The sequence below is a fragment of the Rhamphochromis sp. 'chilingali' genome, assembly GCF_963969265.1.
Source record: "Rhamphochromis sp. 'chilingali' genome assembly, chromosome: 2".
Lineage (NCBI taxonomy): Eukaryota > Metazoa > Chordata > Actinopteri > Cichliformes > Cichlidae > Rhamphochromis > Rhamphochromis sp. 'chilingali'.
This window is the reverse complement of record NC_137930.1, coordinates 19,016,360-19,033,989: the sequence shown is the minus strand read 5'-3', so window position 1 is coordinate 19,033,989 and position 17,630 is coordinate 19,016,360. Positions and strand designations below refer to the sequence as shown.

General features: G+C 39.1%; 1 protein-coding gene across 2 annotated transcripts; it reads left to right on the top strand.

The window, feature by feature from the left end:
- Positions 1-615: 615 nt before the first annotated feature.
- Positions 616-16,880, top strand: LOC308387722 (guanine nucleotide-binding protein G(q) subunit alpha-like). 2 transcript variants are annotated; one of them, XM_080867975.1, is made up of 8 exons: positions 616-771; positions 1,173-1,326; positions 6,553-6,737; positions 11,463-11,617; positions 11,936-12,064; positions 13,753-13,882; positions 14,458-14,611; positions 14,965-16,880. In XM_080867975.1, exons 2-8 carry the CDS (start codon positions 1,191-1,193, stop codon positions 15,153-15,155), a joined length of 1,080 nt encoding a protein of 359 aa, XP_080724101.1. In that variant the 5' UTR covers positions 616-771; positions 1,173-1,190; the 3' UTR covers positions 15,156-16,880. The 2 variants fall into 2 exon arrangements, with proteins under 2 accessions (XP_080724101.1, XP_080724102.1); XM_080867976.1 differs by lacking the exon at positions 616-771 and adding an exon at positions 798-955.
- The last annotated feature ends 750 nt before the right edge of the window (positions 16,881-17,630 follow it).

Here is a 17,630-nt window from a genome sequence, read left to right as displayed (position 1 = left end):
TCTTTGAAAGGCAAAAAGCTGTATAAAGTGTGTATATATTTACATAAAAAAACAGTAATTTTATGAGTGTTTAGAACGGCCCAGATTACTTAATACTTTGGGGCCAAAAAACAAGAAGAACAACAAAAAAAGACAGATTTGGTAATCTTTAGTTGTCTTTCCATTATTTCTTTTCTACCACTCACAGGGATGGACTCGCTGAAATCTTCCAACCTTAAGAGCTGATCAGTTGGATCCATTTTATTCTTGCATTTTTTTTTTCATTATTTTAATTTTTGGAGAAGGATTTTTAGAGTTCTGTGAATTGATTTCTTAAGATACTCTCCCCCCCCCTCTTTTCTTTGCAGTTTGATGTCAAAGGATTTGTGAGTCCAGGAGTGGTGATTTTTCTGTGTAGTACTTGCAGGTGTTTAGTAAATAAAGTCTGTGTCACAGCCCACAAAGTGTAAGTGTGTGTCTATTTGTTTTTATTTCAGCGGAGCAATACTGCGCTGCTGTCTTTGTAGTACATGTAATTGGTTTACGGACATGGTGAAGTGTGTCAGCCAGTTGCTCTCTCACATGCATCCGTAGTTCGCTGGTTAACACCGGAAATCTGCTCCTATAATGTAATAGTGAAAGCCCACACGGCTTCCCATCACGGCACAGCCCTCTGTCACATGGCGCGCCGTTGGTTTTCACTGTGGATAGAGTTGGGGGGGAGACGGGATAAAGGAGTCTGCAGGCAGAGGAGGATAACGCGATAGAAGGTTGCAGGATCTTATTTACCGAGTAGGTCTTCTTAACCACTTTTTAAAAATTGATATCATCTTTGTGTCATTTTGTTGCGCCTTGAAGTCAAAACTCCGCCATATTCAGTCCACCACGCCCGGAGCGTCAGCTATCACAGTCGCCGTTACAGTCTGCTCAACTTATTGCACAAAGTTAATTTCCCCTTTTACTGGAGAGGAAGAAGGTAACAGCCTCGAGAACAGCTGCTTTACTTCCTTAAATTTGCTAAAGCTTCTGTTTCCAGCTCCGGGAGGGGGGAGGCGTAGTTGCTGGAGCTTGTAGTAAAGAGTTACCGTGGGCTTTAATCATTGTGTGTTGTGACTCGAGGATACACCGAGGAAGGGAAGGGGGGAGTGTTCGCTGTATGAACAAACAGTATGTATGTGTGTTTACCTTGGAAGGTGAAGTTGTAACCAGGAATGATTTTGAGCTCCGTGGGGGCATGCTGCCTCAGCCCGGAGGCCAAAGAGGCTCGGAGGATCAACGATGAGATTGAGAGGCAGCTCCGCCGGGACAAGAGGGAATCCCGACGGGAATATAAACTCCTTTTGCTGGGTAAGAGACGGATCAAACGGTCTCTGTGACACCTCTATCAGAGGTCAGAGGTGGAACAAGTTTTCAGGACTTCCACTTAAGAAGCTGCATCCCGGAAAACGTTAGGTGGCCTCCTCAAGAGGGTCTTTGCATCTCGTCTGTTATATCAAATTAATTATTAAATTTGATACATCAAATGTCTTAACGATTTAAGAAAAAAATCTTGCATAAATATAACAGCCTTATGTTGAATATTTGTATTTACGGTTTTGACATATGAGGCAGCAAGTGCAGCTCTTAAATTCATGCAGAAAGAAAGCTGTGTCACAGAAGACTACTTGAATAAATACAGCCTACTTAGCATCTGTCTGCTCTTTGAATCAGACCCCTCAAAACATAGATGTAAACATGATTCAGTGCACTTGAGTGTGTTATGATGCCTTTGTAGCTGAGAGGAAGCAGATTATAAACAGTGGAGTAAGAGGTGAATCCTGAATGTGGACATTAAAACCTGAAAAATATAAGATATATATATATATATATATATATATATATATATATATATATATATATAAATACATTGTAAACAGAAAAATCCCCAAAGTAAAATAAAAAACATGGAGGTGATGTGAATAATTCTATATACCACACAATTTACATGTTCAAAAGGGAGTAGGATGAAGTTTACATGCACGTCATTTACTACTGAACACTGTTCCTGTCATAGGGCGTGTGCATAGTTTGCTGTGTGAGGTGAGTTAAAGTGTAAAGACAATGCAAAATGCAGTTACAGTACGGGCAACCATGCAAAACGTACTCACAGTGGGAGTTTTAACTACTTTTAGCTACTACTGTATCTCAAATGGGGAAAAAAAGGGATTAACTACACAGATTTGTAGGATTGAAATATTATGTGTACCAAATGAAGTGTATATACTTCATTTGTTGATAAGACATCAACATATGGCCTGACTGTAGTAGTTTAACATGGACCAAAGTCTATGTACATTAGTGGTTTGCGGTGACATTGATCAGTGGTTGCTGTATGCGTCTCATGAGACGTATTTTAAAAAAAGAACTGGTACTACAACAAAACTCATCACAGTTTAATCTTAAGGAGAGCAGCGAAAAAAGAGAAAACAGTTGACTGTTAACAGAGCCAACTGCCTCCAGTTCTTCAGAACTGCCCATCGACAGATCTGTGCAGTGTATCTGATAACAGCATTTTTCTTCTACACAACAGTAAGCAGTCCTCTGGTATACATTGCTGGTTCAGACAGGCATGACATGACACGAAGCTCAAATACTCACTCGTCAGTTTTTTTCCTTTTACGAAATAATATGCGACTAGCCTTGGGTCAACTAGTTTTGTAGCATTTTTGTGGTTAGCCACGAGCATGTTAGACTGTAGCTTCCTGACCCTAGTTTGCATTTATAATCTCTGCATGATTTGGAGACTTTATGAGGTATAAAGATGTGACAAATCTACATGTATTAGTAACATAATTGCTAACAGTTATACCTGGAAGTGTGATGAGTCCTCCCTCATCTATCTCACTTTAGTTGATGGTATACATTTTGTTTCAACTTCCTTTAGAATTGGCCCCATAAAATCCAGTATGGCATGGGCTCCACACACCGCTGTCATTTAATCTGTACAGAAAAGAAATATTAGTTGCAGTCCTCATCTGTATACTACAGGGCACCGGGTGCTTCATTAGTTCCTCCTTGCTCCTTTCTACTTTCAGAGCTGCTTTAATTCGTAGTGTCACAGATTCATTGAGGTGCTGGGAAAACGTAACATTTAACAGCAGAGATTTTGGTCCGTATTGACGTGTCAGCATCGCACAGCTGCTGAAGATTTGTTGGCTGCACGTCCTAAATGCAAATCCTCTGTTTCACCATATCCCAAAGGGCCATGCTGGATTGACATCTGGTGACTGTGACGCGTCATGTTCAGGAAACCAGAGCTTTGTGACACAGTGTTACTGTGCTGGAAGCAAGCATCATGAAAGGATGGACATGGTCAGCAACAATATGGCTTCATGTTGTGTCCATCAAATTCTGACCCTACCATCCGAATGTTGCGGCAGGAATTGAGACTCGTAAAGCTAGAAAACATTTTTCTGATTTTCTGTCTAATTTTGGTAAGTTCGTGGATGTGATATCCTCGGTTGCCGGTTCTTAGCTGACCGGAGCGGTTCTGGGTGTGGTCTTTGTAACAGCTCGAAGCAGTGTGGCCATTTTTCTCTGGCCTCTGACATCATCAATACCTTTTTTTTCCAGAGGACTGCCGCAGACTGGATATTTTCTCTTGTTTGGGAAAATATCCTCTGTAAACCCTTGAGATGGCAGTGTGGGAAAATCCCAGCAGATCAACAGTTTCTCAAATACTTAGCCCATTTGTCACCAACAACCACGCTACATTCAAAGTCACTTCAATCACCCTTCTTCCCCAGTCGGCTGCTCAGTTTAAACTTCACCATTTTGTCTTGACTATGTTCTAAATGCTGTTCTTGCAACGTGATTGGCGGATCAGATGTTTGCATAAATAAGTAGTTGAACAGGTGTACTTAATAAGGTGCCACATTTAATTTGACTATTTGGCAAAGGATGTGTCATCAGTGATTAAGTTGAAGGTCTAAAGCAGTCAAGCATGGGTAGTCATGTTGAACGTGTCACCAGCCTTTTAGCTTCAGTAGACAGCACTCTGTATTTTAGCCCACGACCAGTTTCAGTCTGAGATTGGAACAGTGCACATCGCTTTAAGTACTCTCTAATAACATTTTAAAAGAAATACTGTTGCTTTCATTTGTGCACAGGGTTGTCTCACCGGTGTCATTTCTGCATTGTCAGCTACACGGGGAAATGCCGCAACTTCTAATAAATCTACCAGCCACCCATGAGATGACAAAACGTAACATTTGATGCAAGTTATGTCCAAGTTTACATAAGAGGACATCAGGATAATATATTATGATCATAACTACATTCGGGGCGACCGTGGTTCAGGGGGTTGGGAAGCTCATCTTGTAACCGGAAGGTTGCCGGGTCGATCCCCAGCTCTGTCTGTTCCTGGTCGTTGTGTCCTTGGGCAAGACACTTCACCTACCGCCTACTGGTGATGGCCAGAGGGGCCGAGTGGCGCGATATGGCAGCCTCGCTTCTGTCAGTCTGCACCAAGGGCAGCTGTGGCTACAACTGTAGCTTCCCTCCACCAGTGTGTGAATGAATAGTGGAATTGTAAAGTGCTTTGAGGGTCTCGAAAAGCGCTATATAAATGCAATCCATTATTATTATTATTATTATTATTATTATTATTATTATTATTATTATTATTATTATTATTATTAAATAAATAAATGAAGCAATAAAATCAATCGCTCTGTATACCATCTGTTTAGTGATAACCTGACATAGTTTATTCCTCTGAGCTATAAAACCCCATCCAGTGTTGCTAAACAGGAGAGTCTGCATCCGTGCTGCTGGTGAGACCTCAGGCATAGTTGCTCCTTAAGCTAAATGCTAACATCAGCATGTTTTGATGCTCACAGCTATAAAGTTTGCAGTCCATTTGGTGATGTAATGATTATTATGCTGACTGCGTTAACATGCTAACATTTACTACCTTAAACTAAACTCAGAATACTGGGGAATGAACACCTGTTGTTAGGACCTTAAAGAAAACACTGAAAGTGTTGAAATTTTCATCTGGTATCAAAAAGTCAAGAGCTTATCAGTGTGACGCATAGTGATCCAAAAAGGAATTTCAATGTCAACAGACAGAAAGAGTGGGAGTTTTACAGTTAAAACTAGCTGATCGCTTACACACTGCACGAATATATATAGAATATGTGAACGTTTTACAGAAACAATATAATTGAAATGGATGGATGTGTCAACAGGGTCAGCAGGAAAACGTAAAACAAGTTCTGACGTACCTGTATTAGTTAAATATTTCTGTCATTATTTTTTTGCGACAGATGTTATTTTATATATATATATGTGTGTGTGTGTGTGTGTTTTATAGCCTTAAATCAATCAAAAATTTATACCTTGTTATTTTTTATTAAGCCAAAGGTCAGTGCTTAAATTATAATTACAAGTGATGTACTCATTAATGACTGAATATTTTTTTAAATTATTTCCTTTCAGAGTTATTTTATTTTTGTGATTTCTAATTCGTTTTTTTATTTCAATTCATTTTGACTTTTTGTTTTTAATCCAGTTTAGTTTCACTTACTTTCTACTGTTTTAAACGGTTTAGTTTCAGTTTAGTTTTTGTTAGTTTCAGTGTCAGATTTAGGCTTTTTAATTATTATTGTATGGAAGGCATATGTCGGAGGCACGATTTAGGAAAATTTATACCGGTGTTACAATAAAAACACAGAATATTTTGAAAGCAGTTGACTCACAATCCTGTGGAGTCTCAATAAGCATGTCCATCAATGCCTCATCAGCCAAGCTGAAATAACACCTTTTTAACAAACTAACAGATACTATACTTTTTACAAAATCTTATTTTATATAGTTTACATTTTTGCACAAGTCTAGTTTTAATTTTCACTTTTTTTAGGTAACTAAAATGTTTTCTTCAAATCTGCTTTAGTTTTCAGTTTTAGTTAACTATAATCACCTTGATCCTATAATATACTGAAAAAATGAATTCTGTATAATGAATAGTTATAGTTGAGGCACTTTTAGTTTAGTTGGACTTTAATTAAAAGAATTTTCCTTATATATGTTTAAAGAAGTTTTTATTTAAGTAAATAATCTAGATGCTTCTTCTACCACTATAAAAAAACAAGTTCTCAGACTTTAAGTTTTTTCTACCTGCTGTTGTGGTAAATAACATAATTGTGTCTCTTTGTGCTTAAATTGTAAGAAATAAAAAAAGTAAAAGTAAAATTACAGGAAGGGCTCAGGTAGCTTATTGATCGTCCTGTAATTATAAAAAAAATCATTTTGTAAAAACAACCAAGACAAAACAAAACAAAACAAAACAAAACAAAACATGTCTGTAATAGGTTTTTTCTGTAATAAATATTTCATATATATATATTTTTAAAATCTGATTTTCCATGTGTTCTTATTGGATCAAGAATCACTTGAGGGGATGAAAATGACCTTTGGATTTACACAGTATCTGGATGTGATAAGGTATAGAGGGGAGGACAGGTGCATTGTATTGTTGGTATTTTGATGGGAATAAAGAATAAAACTACATTTATGCCTCCTGTTGGATAGGAACTGGTGAAAGTGGCAAGAGCACGTTCATTAAACAAATGAGGATCATCCATGGCCGTGGATACTCTGATGAAGACAAGAGAGGCTTCAAACAGCTGGTGTACCAGAACATCTTCACAGCCATGCAGGCCATGATCCAGGCCATGAACGCACTGCAGATCCCCTACAAGTATGAGCACAACAAGGTAGGCCTGTGTCCTTTCTTCGCTGCTTTGCTCAGACAAATTGAGAAAGCGGTTTTTATCAGACACAGTCCCACAGAAGCATGCGGAAGGTTTACTGACAGAGCCTGCAGTGTGTATTACTGTGTATTTAGGGTGAAGCACTTCTGGTAATTTGCAACAGTGTTTAGTTTTGCAATCCTGCTGCCAGAGAGTTTTGTCTACTTACGGAGTGAGCTGTCGTTTTGAAGTATACAGAGTGTCACACTGCAAGCATGTAAACTGGTAGTCCTGAGCCAAAAACAAGTAAGAGATCAGGAATTCCCCATTATTCATACAGGAATCTGTTCCTGTCTTACAAACACCAGGGGCCCGTTCTTCGTACCTCGCTAAGTAAGTTAGCTGGATTTGATTGTTGACGATTTCCCCGAAGCTCATCCGGGACTTGCTGCCATAGCAACAGAGCCGTAACCGTAAACCTGCTCGGGAGCAGGCTTACTTTATGTAAACAGGATTAGATCGCGGCCACGCAGGTATGTCCGCTTCATTTATACGAAAGCAACAGCGATATTCCACCACTGTTTCACCATAAATAAATATTATCAATGTAACTAAAGATAATGCAGCACTTGATCCATTTATTGACGTCACACAGATACATACAGGTCATTTCCTAAAAAAGGGAAATGTACTATTAACATTCTATTACATGTATGTGATTATTACAGATGTAATTCATATTTCAGAGTAGTAATTGGAAATTACTTCGTGTAATCAAGATGGGAGACCACGGCTATAAAAGCGAAGGTGGATTTGGGAAGTCTGTCGCAGCCATGTCCTGTCCGTTTACGCGAGCCACCCATTGCGGAAGGTGCAAGATTGATAAGGAGAGTTTTCAGAATTCAGCATATATTGCGGGATAGACAGGATCCTTTAGCTCAGCGCGACAGTGTGCTCATAGAGAGATATCGATTTTCCCGTGAGGGTATTATTCACTTAACCAACTTGTTGACGAGGGGGTGCAGGACCACCACCTGTCTTTTGTTGCTCTGCCCTTTTCTTGGTTGCTGTTATAAACAAACAGATTATTTCAGGGTCTCTTTTCAAGAGACTAAAAGCAATATAAGTGATAAATATTACCATTCTGTAGAATATTCTTATATTTCACTTTTACTTGTTCCCATGTTCTAGTGGGTCCTGTTGTGGCTCTAATGTGTAAGGGGATATAATATAACATAATATAATATAATGTAATATAATATTGGATAATATAGTGTAATATAATAAATCTACCCTACAGCCTACTGGTGTTGGCCAGAGGGGCCGATGGCGCGATATGGCAGCCTGGCTTCTGTCAGTCTGCCCCAGGGCAGCTGTGGCTACAACCGTAGCTGCCTCCACCAGTGTGTGAATGTGAGAGTGACTGAATAGTGGCATTGTAAAGCACTTTGGGTGCCTTGAAAAGCGCTATATCAATCCACTCCATTATTATTGTTATTATTGAATTACTTACGAGTTTAATTTGTCAGCAACTTTCTGCCAGCCCTCGCTCCTTGCTTTTGCAGCATTTGCAGTGTTCCCTTGCGTTCTGATTAAACTCTGAAACTCCTGAAATCCCTCACTCAAGAGTTCTTGCTCTGCTGCCGAAAAATACCGAGCGCACTCCTTCGACATTTTCGCCGACCAATCAGAGGGTTGCCGATCAATGTTTCCACTATCGATGCGTAGCCCCTTTTACGACACCCAGTGATCTCACATTACTTCATCCAGCTGTACTAATCGTCAACAGCAGGTGTGTTCGGGGAACCGGATTAGTGAGCTCACAGTTAGCGCGATGGTTTGGTCTTAGATGTGTCATTTGATCTTGGATGTAGTAAGCGACGTACGAAGAACGGGCCCCAGGTGCGTATTAATCACAAAAACGTGCTAGCTCACACACAGAGACTACATTAGGTAAAGCTCCAGGTTAGGATGCAATCCAGGAGAGCCTATGTCAGTGATCATCTGAGTCAGCATGTGAGTTATATTTTTTCTTTCCTGTAGTGTTGGTGGTGTTCTGTAAAAGCTCACAGGATGGCACTGTTTGTATGCAGTTGGTTTGCATAAATCAGCAGTGAAACACAGAGAGACCGTAGGTCAGTGAGGTCAAGACATCCGTCGCTGTGTCTGAAATAAGTGCGTTTATTCATCAAATCAACTACACTGTTCACAAACTATGCTGATCACAAAAAAGTGCATTAGACTCCTGTCTGGAAACCAAATTTATCGCTCATTATTGAATAAACTATTGACTGTCTGTTTGAATAATTTAGCGAGCGGTGATATCAGGCACTCAGTATATCAGTTCACTAAACCTCTTCCCTGAATGGTGAAATCGTAGCTTAGAATCTATAGTAATGCACAGAAGGCCCATCCAAAGATTTGAGTCCTCGTATAACCTCTCTGAAACAAAAAGAAAACAAAGCAAAAACAAAACCAAAAGAACAATTGAACGAGTTGGATTAAATTTATATGCTCACAAAAAAGCCTGCTGGGGTAACTAGCTTTTTGCTTGCTTTCACCAGAAGGAGAACATCTTAACTTAGTGAAGCTTGCTCCTACTGTTTGCTTCACTAAACACACAGGTTAGACTTTTATTCTGAAAGCATTTTCTCATATAAAGTCAAAAGTGATAGTTTTAGTTAACTTTTTATGTAAGAGGTTTACACAAAAAGTCACACCTCCTTGTGATTACTGTGGTCACTAGCACGGTGTAATGCTTGCTTGTGGCTGTTATGGATGACACTGACCTGTCTGCAAACACTTGCTAATTAAACACTGAACTGTAGCGAAACTTGAAAAAGTGAGACACAAACCACAAAGATGTTTTGCTGGCAACCAGTAAGGTGGACACAAGGCAGTTGCCAACCTCTCTCTAGACTCATGTGACTGCCTTAATGATACTTTCATAACTGCGGCTAGCTAGCTCTATACTGGAATATACTGTAAGAAGAATACTCAGTGGTATTTCTATGATTGTGTTTTTGAGTCTTAAATAAGAAATCTGCCTCTGAGTAGCTCTATAAAAAATGAAGTAGACACTGGAAGTGACGTGATTATTTGAGGCGCGGCACATAAAACAGTGGCAGCTGTTGAGTGATGGAGGCGAGTAAGTTACATTGTATTAGTGGTGTGGAATTAAAAGCTGGAACAATCTTTTAGTAAAATGCTAAGATTTTTTGATTTCTATTAGGTGGTCAGTGACTGCAGGGGGAAGAAAATGTAAAATAGAAAAAGAAAAACAGGACCATCAAAGAATGGGAGTATATTTTGAAGCAGGAGCATTTTAGTTAGCATGAAAAAACAAAAACAAAAAATCAAACAAAGTGGAAAATCCCTTCCAAAGACTTCTGCATTATGAAAAATATATGACTCAACAAACAGATATCTGTTCTTCAGTGTTACCTTCATTGGAGCGTTGCAGTGTAATCAGCCGGTTCGATTCATATATTTCATAACACTGGAATTTCATTAATGATGGGTTTTGATTCTCATGTTTACTATTGCTTCAGATTGCTGAACTGCTGCCCTTCTGTGCTTCCTGTTGAAAAAATCTGATATGGGGGCATGCAAATGCTTTAGCCTTCCCACGGCTAGTACTGCCTCTGCAAGCTGCTTTGCAACCCATATCTACCCCAGCTCCTTTCATGTTGTGTCTGATTTCTTCAGTGTCATTTCCGTTTTCACTGATGGCTGCCGTATAACATACTGGTACCGCTTCTCTCCCACAACAATGCCATGCAAACCAATGCACTAAATTCCTGCAGATGGGGTTAACACGCTTGACTGCTAGGTTGAGAATGACGATTTCTAAACAACAGCTGTTGATAACATACTCAAGAAAAACCACTACACAGATACCTTCAAATCAGATTTATTGTTTTATGTTTGGAAGCTCAGAGATTACTTATTGGTTTTTAAAGACCCCCTGTGACAGTAGTTTAAACAGGGCTTAATTTCATCATGTCTGCTGGAGACTATCAAAAAGTTCTCTTTTACAGTGGGGGAAATAAATATTTGATTGCCTGCTGAATTTGAAAGTTTGCTCACATCACCAGGCGTGTACACACCTCAGGGGGGAGTTTGGCCCGCTCCTCTTTGCCGAAACTCTCGAAATCCGTTAGGTTTCTTATTTTTATTCTTGGCTCTTTGATACTGCCCAAAGTGGTAAAATGGAGGGAACTGATTCTCTGGAAAGTTGCGCTTCATACACATAAGGAGTTCAAAAAGGACGATCCGTAGTTGATTGATTGACCGTACGTGGCACACAGCCATTCCTGCTGCGTTGTAGGGGATCAAATACTTATTTCACTCAATGACAAGAAAATCTACTTATAGCTTTTACGTAATGTGGTTTGGTTGATATTCTGCCTCTATTAAAATGAAATTATCATAAAAATATAAACTTTTCATTTCTTTGGAACAATTATTTCCCCCACTGTATCGAAATGATGTGCTTATATGTTGAACAGTTAGTTTCAGTAAATGATTGGTAGTATGAATCAGAATCTTAATTCCATCTTGTTTGGTATTTGTTATCTTGGTAAACCGGATGACATCACTCCTTCCTTCCAGCACTGGGACTGATTCGTCACCTATAATGCTGCGGTGACAGTTGCGCAAGAGATGCTTCCTATAAATAACACAATATTAAAGTAATTATTCTTTCTGAAGTTGTCGCTAATATTAATGTGTTATTGTGATGCTCAGGCCAACGCCACAACTGTCAATAAGGCTGATGTGGAAAAGGTGGTAACATTAACCAACCCATACATTGATGCCTTGAAGAGCTTGTGGAGCGACCCGGGAATTCAGGAATGTTACAATCGGAAGCGGGAATACCAGCTCTCAGACTCAGCCAAATAGTGAGTGTAAACAGAAGAATAACTCCTCACACACTGTCTAATAATTTCCTGTGTTTCATCTGCCAGCCGTCTTTTTAATGCACCAAGGACACAGAGGCTTAGTAGTTTTTCCATTTAAGGTTGTTAAAAAGAAACGCATTTAAATTCTAAATAATTCATTGCAGCTACATGGCTGAAACAGATACAGCCATGACTTAAATAATTCAAAATAAATGTCTTCCTTCTCTCCCTCTCTGTTCTGCTTCTTCATCAGTCTTTCTGTCAGCAGCTTTCATTTTCATTTCTTAACACTGCATTATCCTCCCCCTGTGCTATTAGCTATCTGGATGACTTGGATCGAATCTCTGATACTGGGTATCTGCCAACTCAGCAAGATGTGCTGAGGGTGAGGGTGCCCACAACCGGTATCATAGAGTACCCTTTTGACCTGGAGGGTGTGGTGTTCAGGTGAGTGTTTTTTTTTTTTCTTTCTTTTGTTGGTGTCCCCCACAAATACTATTAAAAATAATGCAACATTCCTTAAAAGCAGATAACATAATTCGAGGTATTACAGGGATCGATACATTTATATCTTATATATATATAAAGATCCAGTAACCTGTTTTAAAATCTTCTACCCTTCTACCTCCCGAGTACAATGTCTATTGTGTGTATACATCATTATGGTGCATTCACTGCTAGCGAATGGCCATCCTGTTTTTTTTTCTTTTTACTTGTAACCTCTCTGGTAACCAGATACCTGCAAAAACAATGACATTGTCCCTGATGACACCTAGTGTTATCAGGTAACATAAGCACATAAGCAACTAGGGCTGTGCAATATGACCAAAATCTCATATCCCGATATAAGAATTCTAGCTTCCCGATAACGATATAAATCACAAAAATTTAACATTTTCTGTAAATTCTGTGAATCTCGGGCAGCTCGTCTTGCGTGAAGTGTTTCCAGCTGCGCGTCATGTAGCTGGAGTCGAGTGTTTTAACCGATGCATGAAACGATACATTTTTAGACATAAGTTGTAAAGGCCGCCGTTTTCTTTGTGAGTATTTATTACACAGCGTGCTGCGGGGAAAAGCCTGTTCTAACGTTTGAGTCTAAGGTTTATTTTTTAGCACCTGGTGGCTCTTTTTTAATTCTCATCCGTAAATAATCTGCTCTTTCACGTGATTCTGTTTATTTTGAAAAGTCTCAACAGGATCTTGAGCTTTATTGTGAAAGGTTTATGTGGAACATAAACAAGCGGACACGCGATGCTGTTACCGTCGTTGTTGCTAACCACAACGCATAAAAACAGGCGCTTGTCGTCGGTAGTGTGGTTATATTAAATATAAGAGAAAGAGAGAACTTTAAGAAATTAATATAGCCACTACAGTGACCATCAAAACGATGAAAAAATGTTGCCGTAAACAGTTTATTTTGCGAAACAAACGATAGCGTAAAATGAAACAATAGACGTTTTTATATCGTCATCCGATATATATCGTTATATCGAACAGCCCTATAAGCAACACTTTCACCTGTTCGCCCTTGGACTGCAGTTATCATTGCGTCCCTAAATATAATTTGTTCATCAAGTCTGCCATCCTGGGCGGCTACGTATAGCAAGAGCAGACAGATCACACAGAGCAGTTCTGCATGAAGAGTGTGTTAAATTGATTTCATAGTTATATAGCAAACAAAATGTTTGTTAATTAGAAAACTAAATATCATTTTAACGCTAAAAATAGTGACGTTTAACTGTGTCGATAATTAGTCAAACTTTGTGAGAAGGCCCGACCAACTTTAAAATGATCTCTCAAAGCCACCTACTGTGTGTTAGGTAACTGGACACTGAGATGTTAATTTTCAGGAAGCCCATTAAAATGTAACGCACATTAGAGTTCACATTAGAATTAGAAAGAAACATCCTGTTTGAACTGACCAATTTTAGACTATGTCGCTGTGACAGCTGGCCACTGATTATATTAGCTGCTGTTTGACTGGTTCCCCCAGTTTGACTGGTTTTACCTCTTTAATATAACAGTTCATGTACTTTACATTGCTGTCTCCGGTCCTGTTATCATTTTTAAGAAACATCATTTGTATCATTTATGTTACCTTAATATTTTTCACCGGTTTAAACCTGTGACTGTAGGATGGTGGATGTGGGTGGTCAGCGTTCAGAGAGGAGGAAATGGATCCACTGTTTTGAAAATGTCACTTCCATCATGTTCCTGGTGGCACTTAGTGAGTACGATCAGGTCCTCGCTGAGTCTTCCAATGAGGTAAAGATCAGACTTAAAAATAGTAATCTTATATATATATATATATATATATATATATATATATATATATATATATATATATATATATATATATATATATATATATATACACACATGTTTCTTACATGGGAAAAGACAGTAGCTTGCTTTGGGATAAAAAAAACACCCAACTCACTGGATAGGACACAAAGGGACTTTGTTTCCTTTGTTTAAGGCCAAACCTGTTAGGTGGAAATGATGACCTAGATTTCTGCAGAGTCCAGCTCCTCTCTCTCTCTCTCTTTGTCTCTCTGTTTCTCTCTCTCTCACTTTCTGGCCACATTGATTAACCTCATCTCAGCCCTCCTTTGTGGCAGTGCTCATAGTTCAACTGCAGGGGGAGCTCTAAAGTCACTTTAGCCCAACAAAGGGCACCTTTTAGTGAGGCCTGTTCACTTGATGAGATTACAGCCAATTGAATTTGCTCACACAGGCAATCACTGGTGAAGTACTGCTGTTCTTCAGCAGGGATTCACGTCTGTTGTGTTTGCTCCCTTTCATTCTTTATTTATTTATATGTTTGTTTTTTTTCACAGAACCGAATGGAAGAAAGCATGGCCTTGTTCAAGACAATCATAAGCTACAAGTGGTTCGAAGAATCCTCGATCATCTTGTTCCTCAACAAGATAGATTTACTCGAGGAAAAAATCATGTATTCACATTTGGTTGACTACTTCCCTGAGTACGACGGTAAGGGGAACTAGCGCACTCGCTGCAAAGAACATTTGAATAGAACATGATAATATGAGCATCTTGGTCCATTCGTTTTTGCTGATTCACTGTGTCAAATAACAAAGTCTTTCTCTTACAATCACCAACAACACACTCACTCCTTTTTACAGTTCGCTGGCATTAACTACTAAATGCTACTGGTTATACCAGACCAAACACGAGTGTACCAGTTTGTTTTCCGCTGATAAAAATGATATGCTTTGCCTGTGAATTCAGATTTCTATTTCTTCATGGAAATGCATGAATCTAACTTACAATTTTTCACTTTTACACAACTACTAAAATATTCCTGTGCTGTTTTCTTCTTCTAGGTCCTCCACAGGACGTCGACGCGGGAAAAGCATTCATATTAGACATGTTTGTCAGTCTTAACCCAGATGAGAAAAAAATCATCTACTCCCATTTCACGTGCGCCACAGACACAGACAACGTCCGGTTTGTCTTCTGCGTGGTGAAGGACCACATCTTGCAGGGCCACCTGGATGCCTACAACTTGGTCTAAAAGTGTGGCGGTCTTGTTCTTCTTCTTTTTGCTGTAACTCAATCGGCTTTGTACACCTGGCAGCCGGGAGAGCTCCTCTGTGGTTCTGTTTGCTTCACGCTGCTGTTGAACTCTTAAATCCAAAAACAGGAAACGGAGAAGTAACGCGGCTTGTCGTCAAATGGCTCCACTACTTATGTATTTGAAATTTTCTAGTTACACTCTTTAAAGTGGATGTCTTCAGCTATTATGAAGTGTGACGTTGAAAGCGTTGCCTTAGCGAGGAGCCTATTATAGTAAACACTGAATTTTATGGAGTGCTTTGTGTAGCAGTGTAAAATATTTCAGTGTCCTCAAGAGCCTCAGAGGACTTGTAATGTACTGAGTCTCTGCTTCAGGAAATCTGTGGAAGTGAATGCAGACTAACTGCAATGCAGCACCTCACATCACTAATCCAAGTTTGTCATGGTTTGTTTTTCAAGCTAAAAAGTGTTCGAAGCATCTGAATGCTTAGGTTGTGTCTTGACTTAAAGGGAACTAGTCGTAATCAACACTAATGACACACTGACCTTATTTACCACTGTTACTTGCACATTGTATATTTTGTAGCGGTGGTTGTGTCGTACTTGCTCCAGTTTTCAAATTTCAATTCACTCGATGCGCCTCACGTTTGTACGGTGTCCCAGAGAGGTCAAACGCTGCAACTTCAGAACTGCGCTGCGACTTAAAAACACCAACAAACCGAAAATTTCTCCAAATGCACACAAAACACATTGGAAATGAAAAAACAAAGCAAAACACAGAAGCCGAATAAAACACAGTCGAAGTTAAATCAGAGCAACAAAACAGGTGTTTTTGGGGGAGGCGTTTATTCGAAGGACCAGCTGCGAAACATTGTAGGCTTAAAAGGAGCACACGACTCATCCACGTTGTGAGGGAGAAAAACATGCAGTGTTTTCATATGATTCATGTAATACTGCAGATAGATGTTTGCTATTAGCCATTTAGCACTAGATTGTTGCCACTTCAGGTGTTTGGTGACATACCTCACCAATAACACTTTTGGGTTTTGTGTGTTTTTCTACTACTGTTGTGTTTTATTCAAGTTCTGTTGTCCTTTGTGTGCTTTTTCAACATTTTTCTATTTGCTGGTATTTCTTTAGTTTGCAGTTCCTTTGACCTCTCAGGGCCACCGTACATTGTCTGCATTGACCCTTTTAAGCCACTTTTTTTGAGCACGGCATACTTTTTGTTTTTTGTTTTCTAATTCTAAACATTTCAAAGTGATATTCACATTTATTTCTTGTGTCAGTTGTACGCTTGAATAGCACGTTTCTTCAGTTCAAAGACTGTTTGATTGGATTTTTAAGTATATTTCTTGCTTTGCTCAAAAGGCTTTACAACTTCCCCTTTTATTTATCTAAAGGCATAGTGTACATATTGCATGGTTGGGTAATCTCCCACTGTGGTTATTTTTCTGTCTTTTTACTCACATCACGGTCAGTGTTGAAACTGCTAAAGGGAGAACTTTTAAATGTTAAATCATCTCTGACGCTTTAGAGATGGTCTATTCGCAGGCATAAAGAAAAAGCTCATGAGAGTGTATCCGTAGCACTATTGTTCACAGAACCCTCTTCACAGGCTAATGTGTACCATTTTATTTATTGGTATATTTCACTATGACTGTAATATGTGAATGCAGTCTTTTTAAATGCGATTGGATAAATAAACAATCTGTTCATTTTAGGTTTTCAGTCTTTGTCTGTGTTTGCAAATCAGCTCCGGCACACTGATGGTTTGCCATTCAAGTGTTTGTCTTCTTGGCTGCTTGAAGAGCTCATCTGGAGCAGTCTAAGTCCTAAAATCCTCCTCTGTGATACATCCATCTGGCTGGAGCCTACAGCATTAGGTCCATATTTTTAGTCTTGTATGCAGGGATATAGAGTGTGGCAAAGAACCAATATTTTTGGAGGACACTCAAAGTAATGTGGCAGTTGTATGTGACACAAGGATAGATTAAAAGTGAGGTGGCTGCTGGGCACCAAATCCTTAGTGGTCTGTTCTACATGCAGTCAATTCAACCCCACATCGAACATGAATTAAAAACCGTTATCCTACATTTCACCTAAAACATCATCAAGTCAAAATAATGAGCCCAAGGACTGTAGCTAAGGAAAGATTTGAAAGATTTCCCAGTAAAAATCTCCACATTTAAAAATGCGAATGATTCACAGCTGATTTCCACTAATTTTACTTTTTTGTTTACCTGTTTTAACATTAATAATAAATAAGTCACAGCATCATTAGGCCAATCATGGCTGCGTGACCTTAATAAAAGACATACATGTAGAGTTAGGTGTCCATTGTATATTATGCTGAGGTAGAAGTTGACAGTTGTATTTATTTATTTATTTATTAATTATCACCAGGCAAAATTTCAACCACCACTTTAGATTTGAAAGCAAACAGTGAAGATGTGACTGGGGTGCAGACTTC

Excerpts from the sequence above, each read along its gene's own strand:
- LOC308387722 (XM_080867975.1), top strand. The coding sequence starts at position 1,191 with ATGATTTTGAGCTCCGTGGGGGCATGCTGCCTCAGCCCGGAGGCCAAA. Across the intron at positions 1,327-6,552 it reads ATATAAACTCCTTTTGCTGG|GAACTGGTGAAAGTGGCAAG; the intron begins GTAAGAGACGGA and ends CCTGTTGGATAG. Across the intron at positions 13,883-14,457 it reads TCGCTGAGTCTTCCAATGAG|AACCGAATGGAAGAAAGCAT; the intron begins GTAAAGATCAGA and ends TTTTTTTCACAG.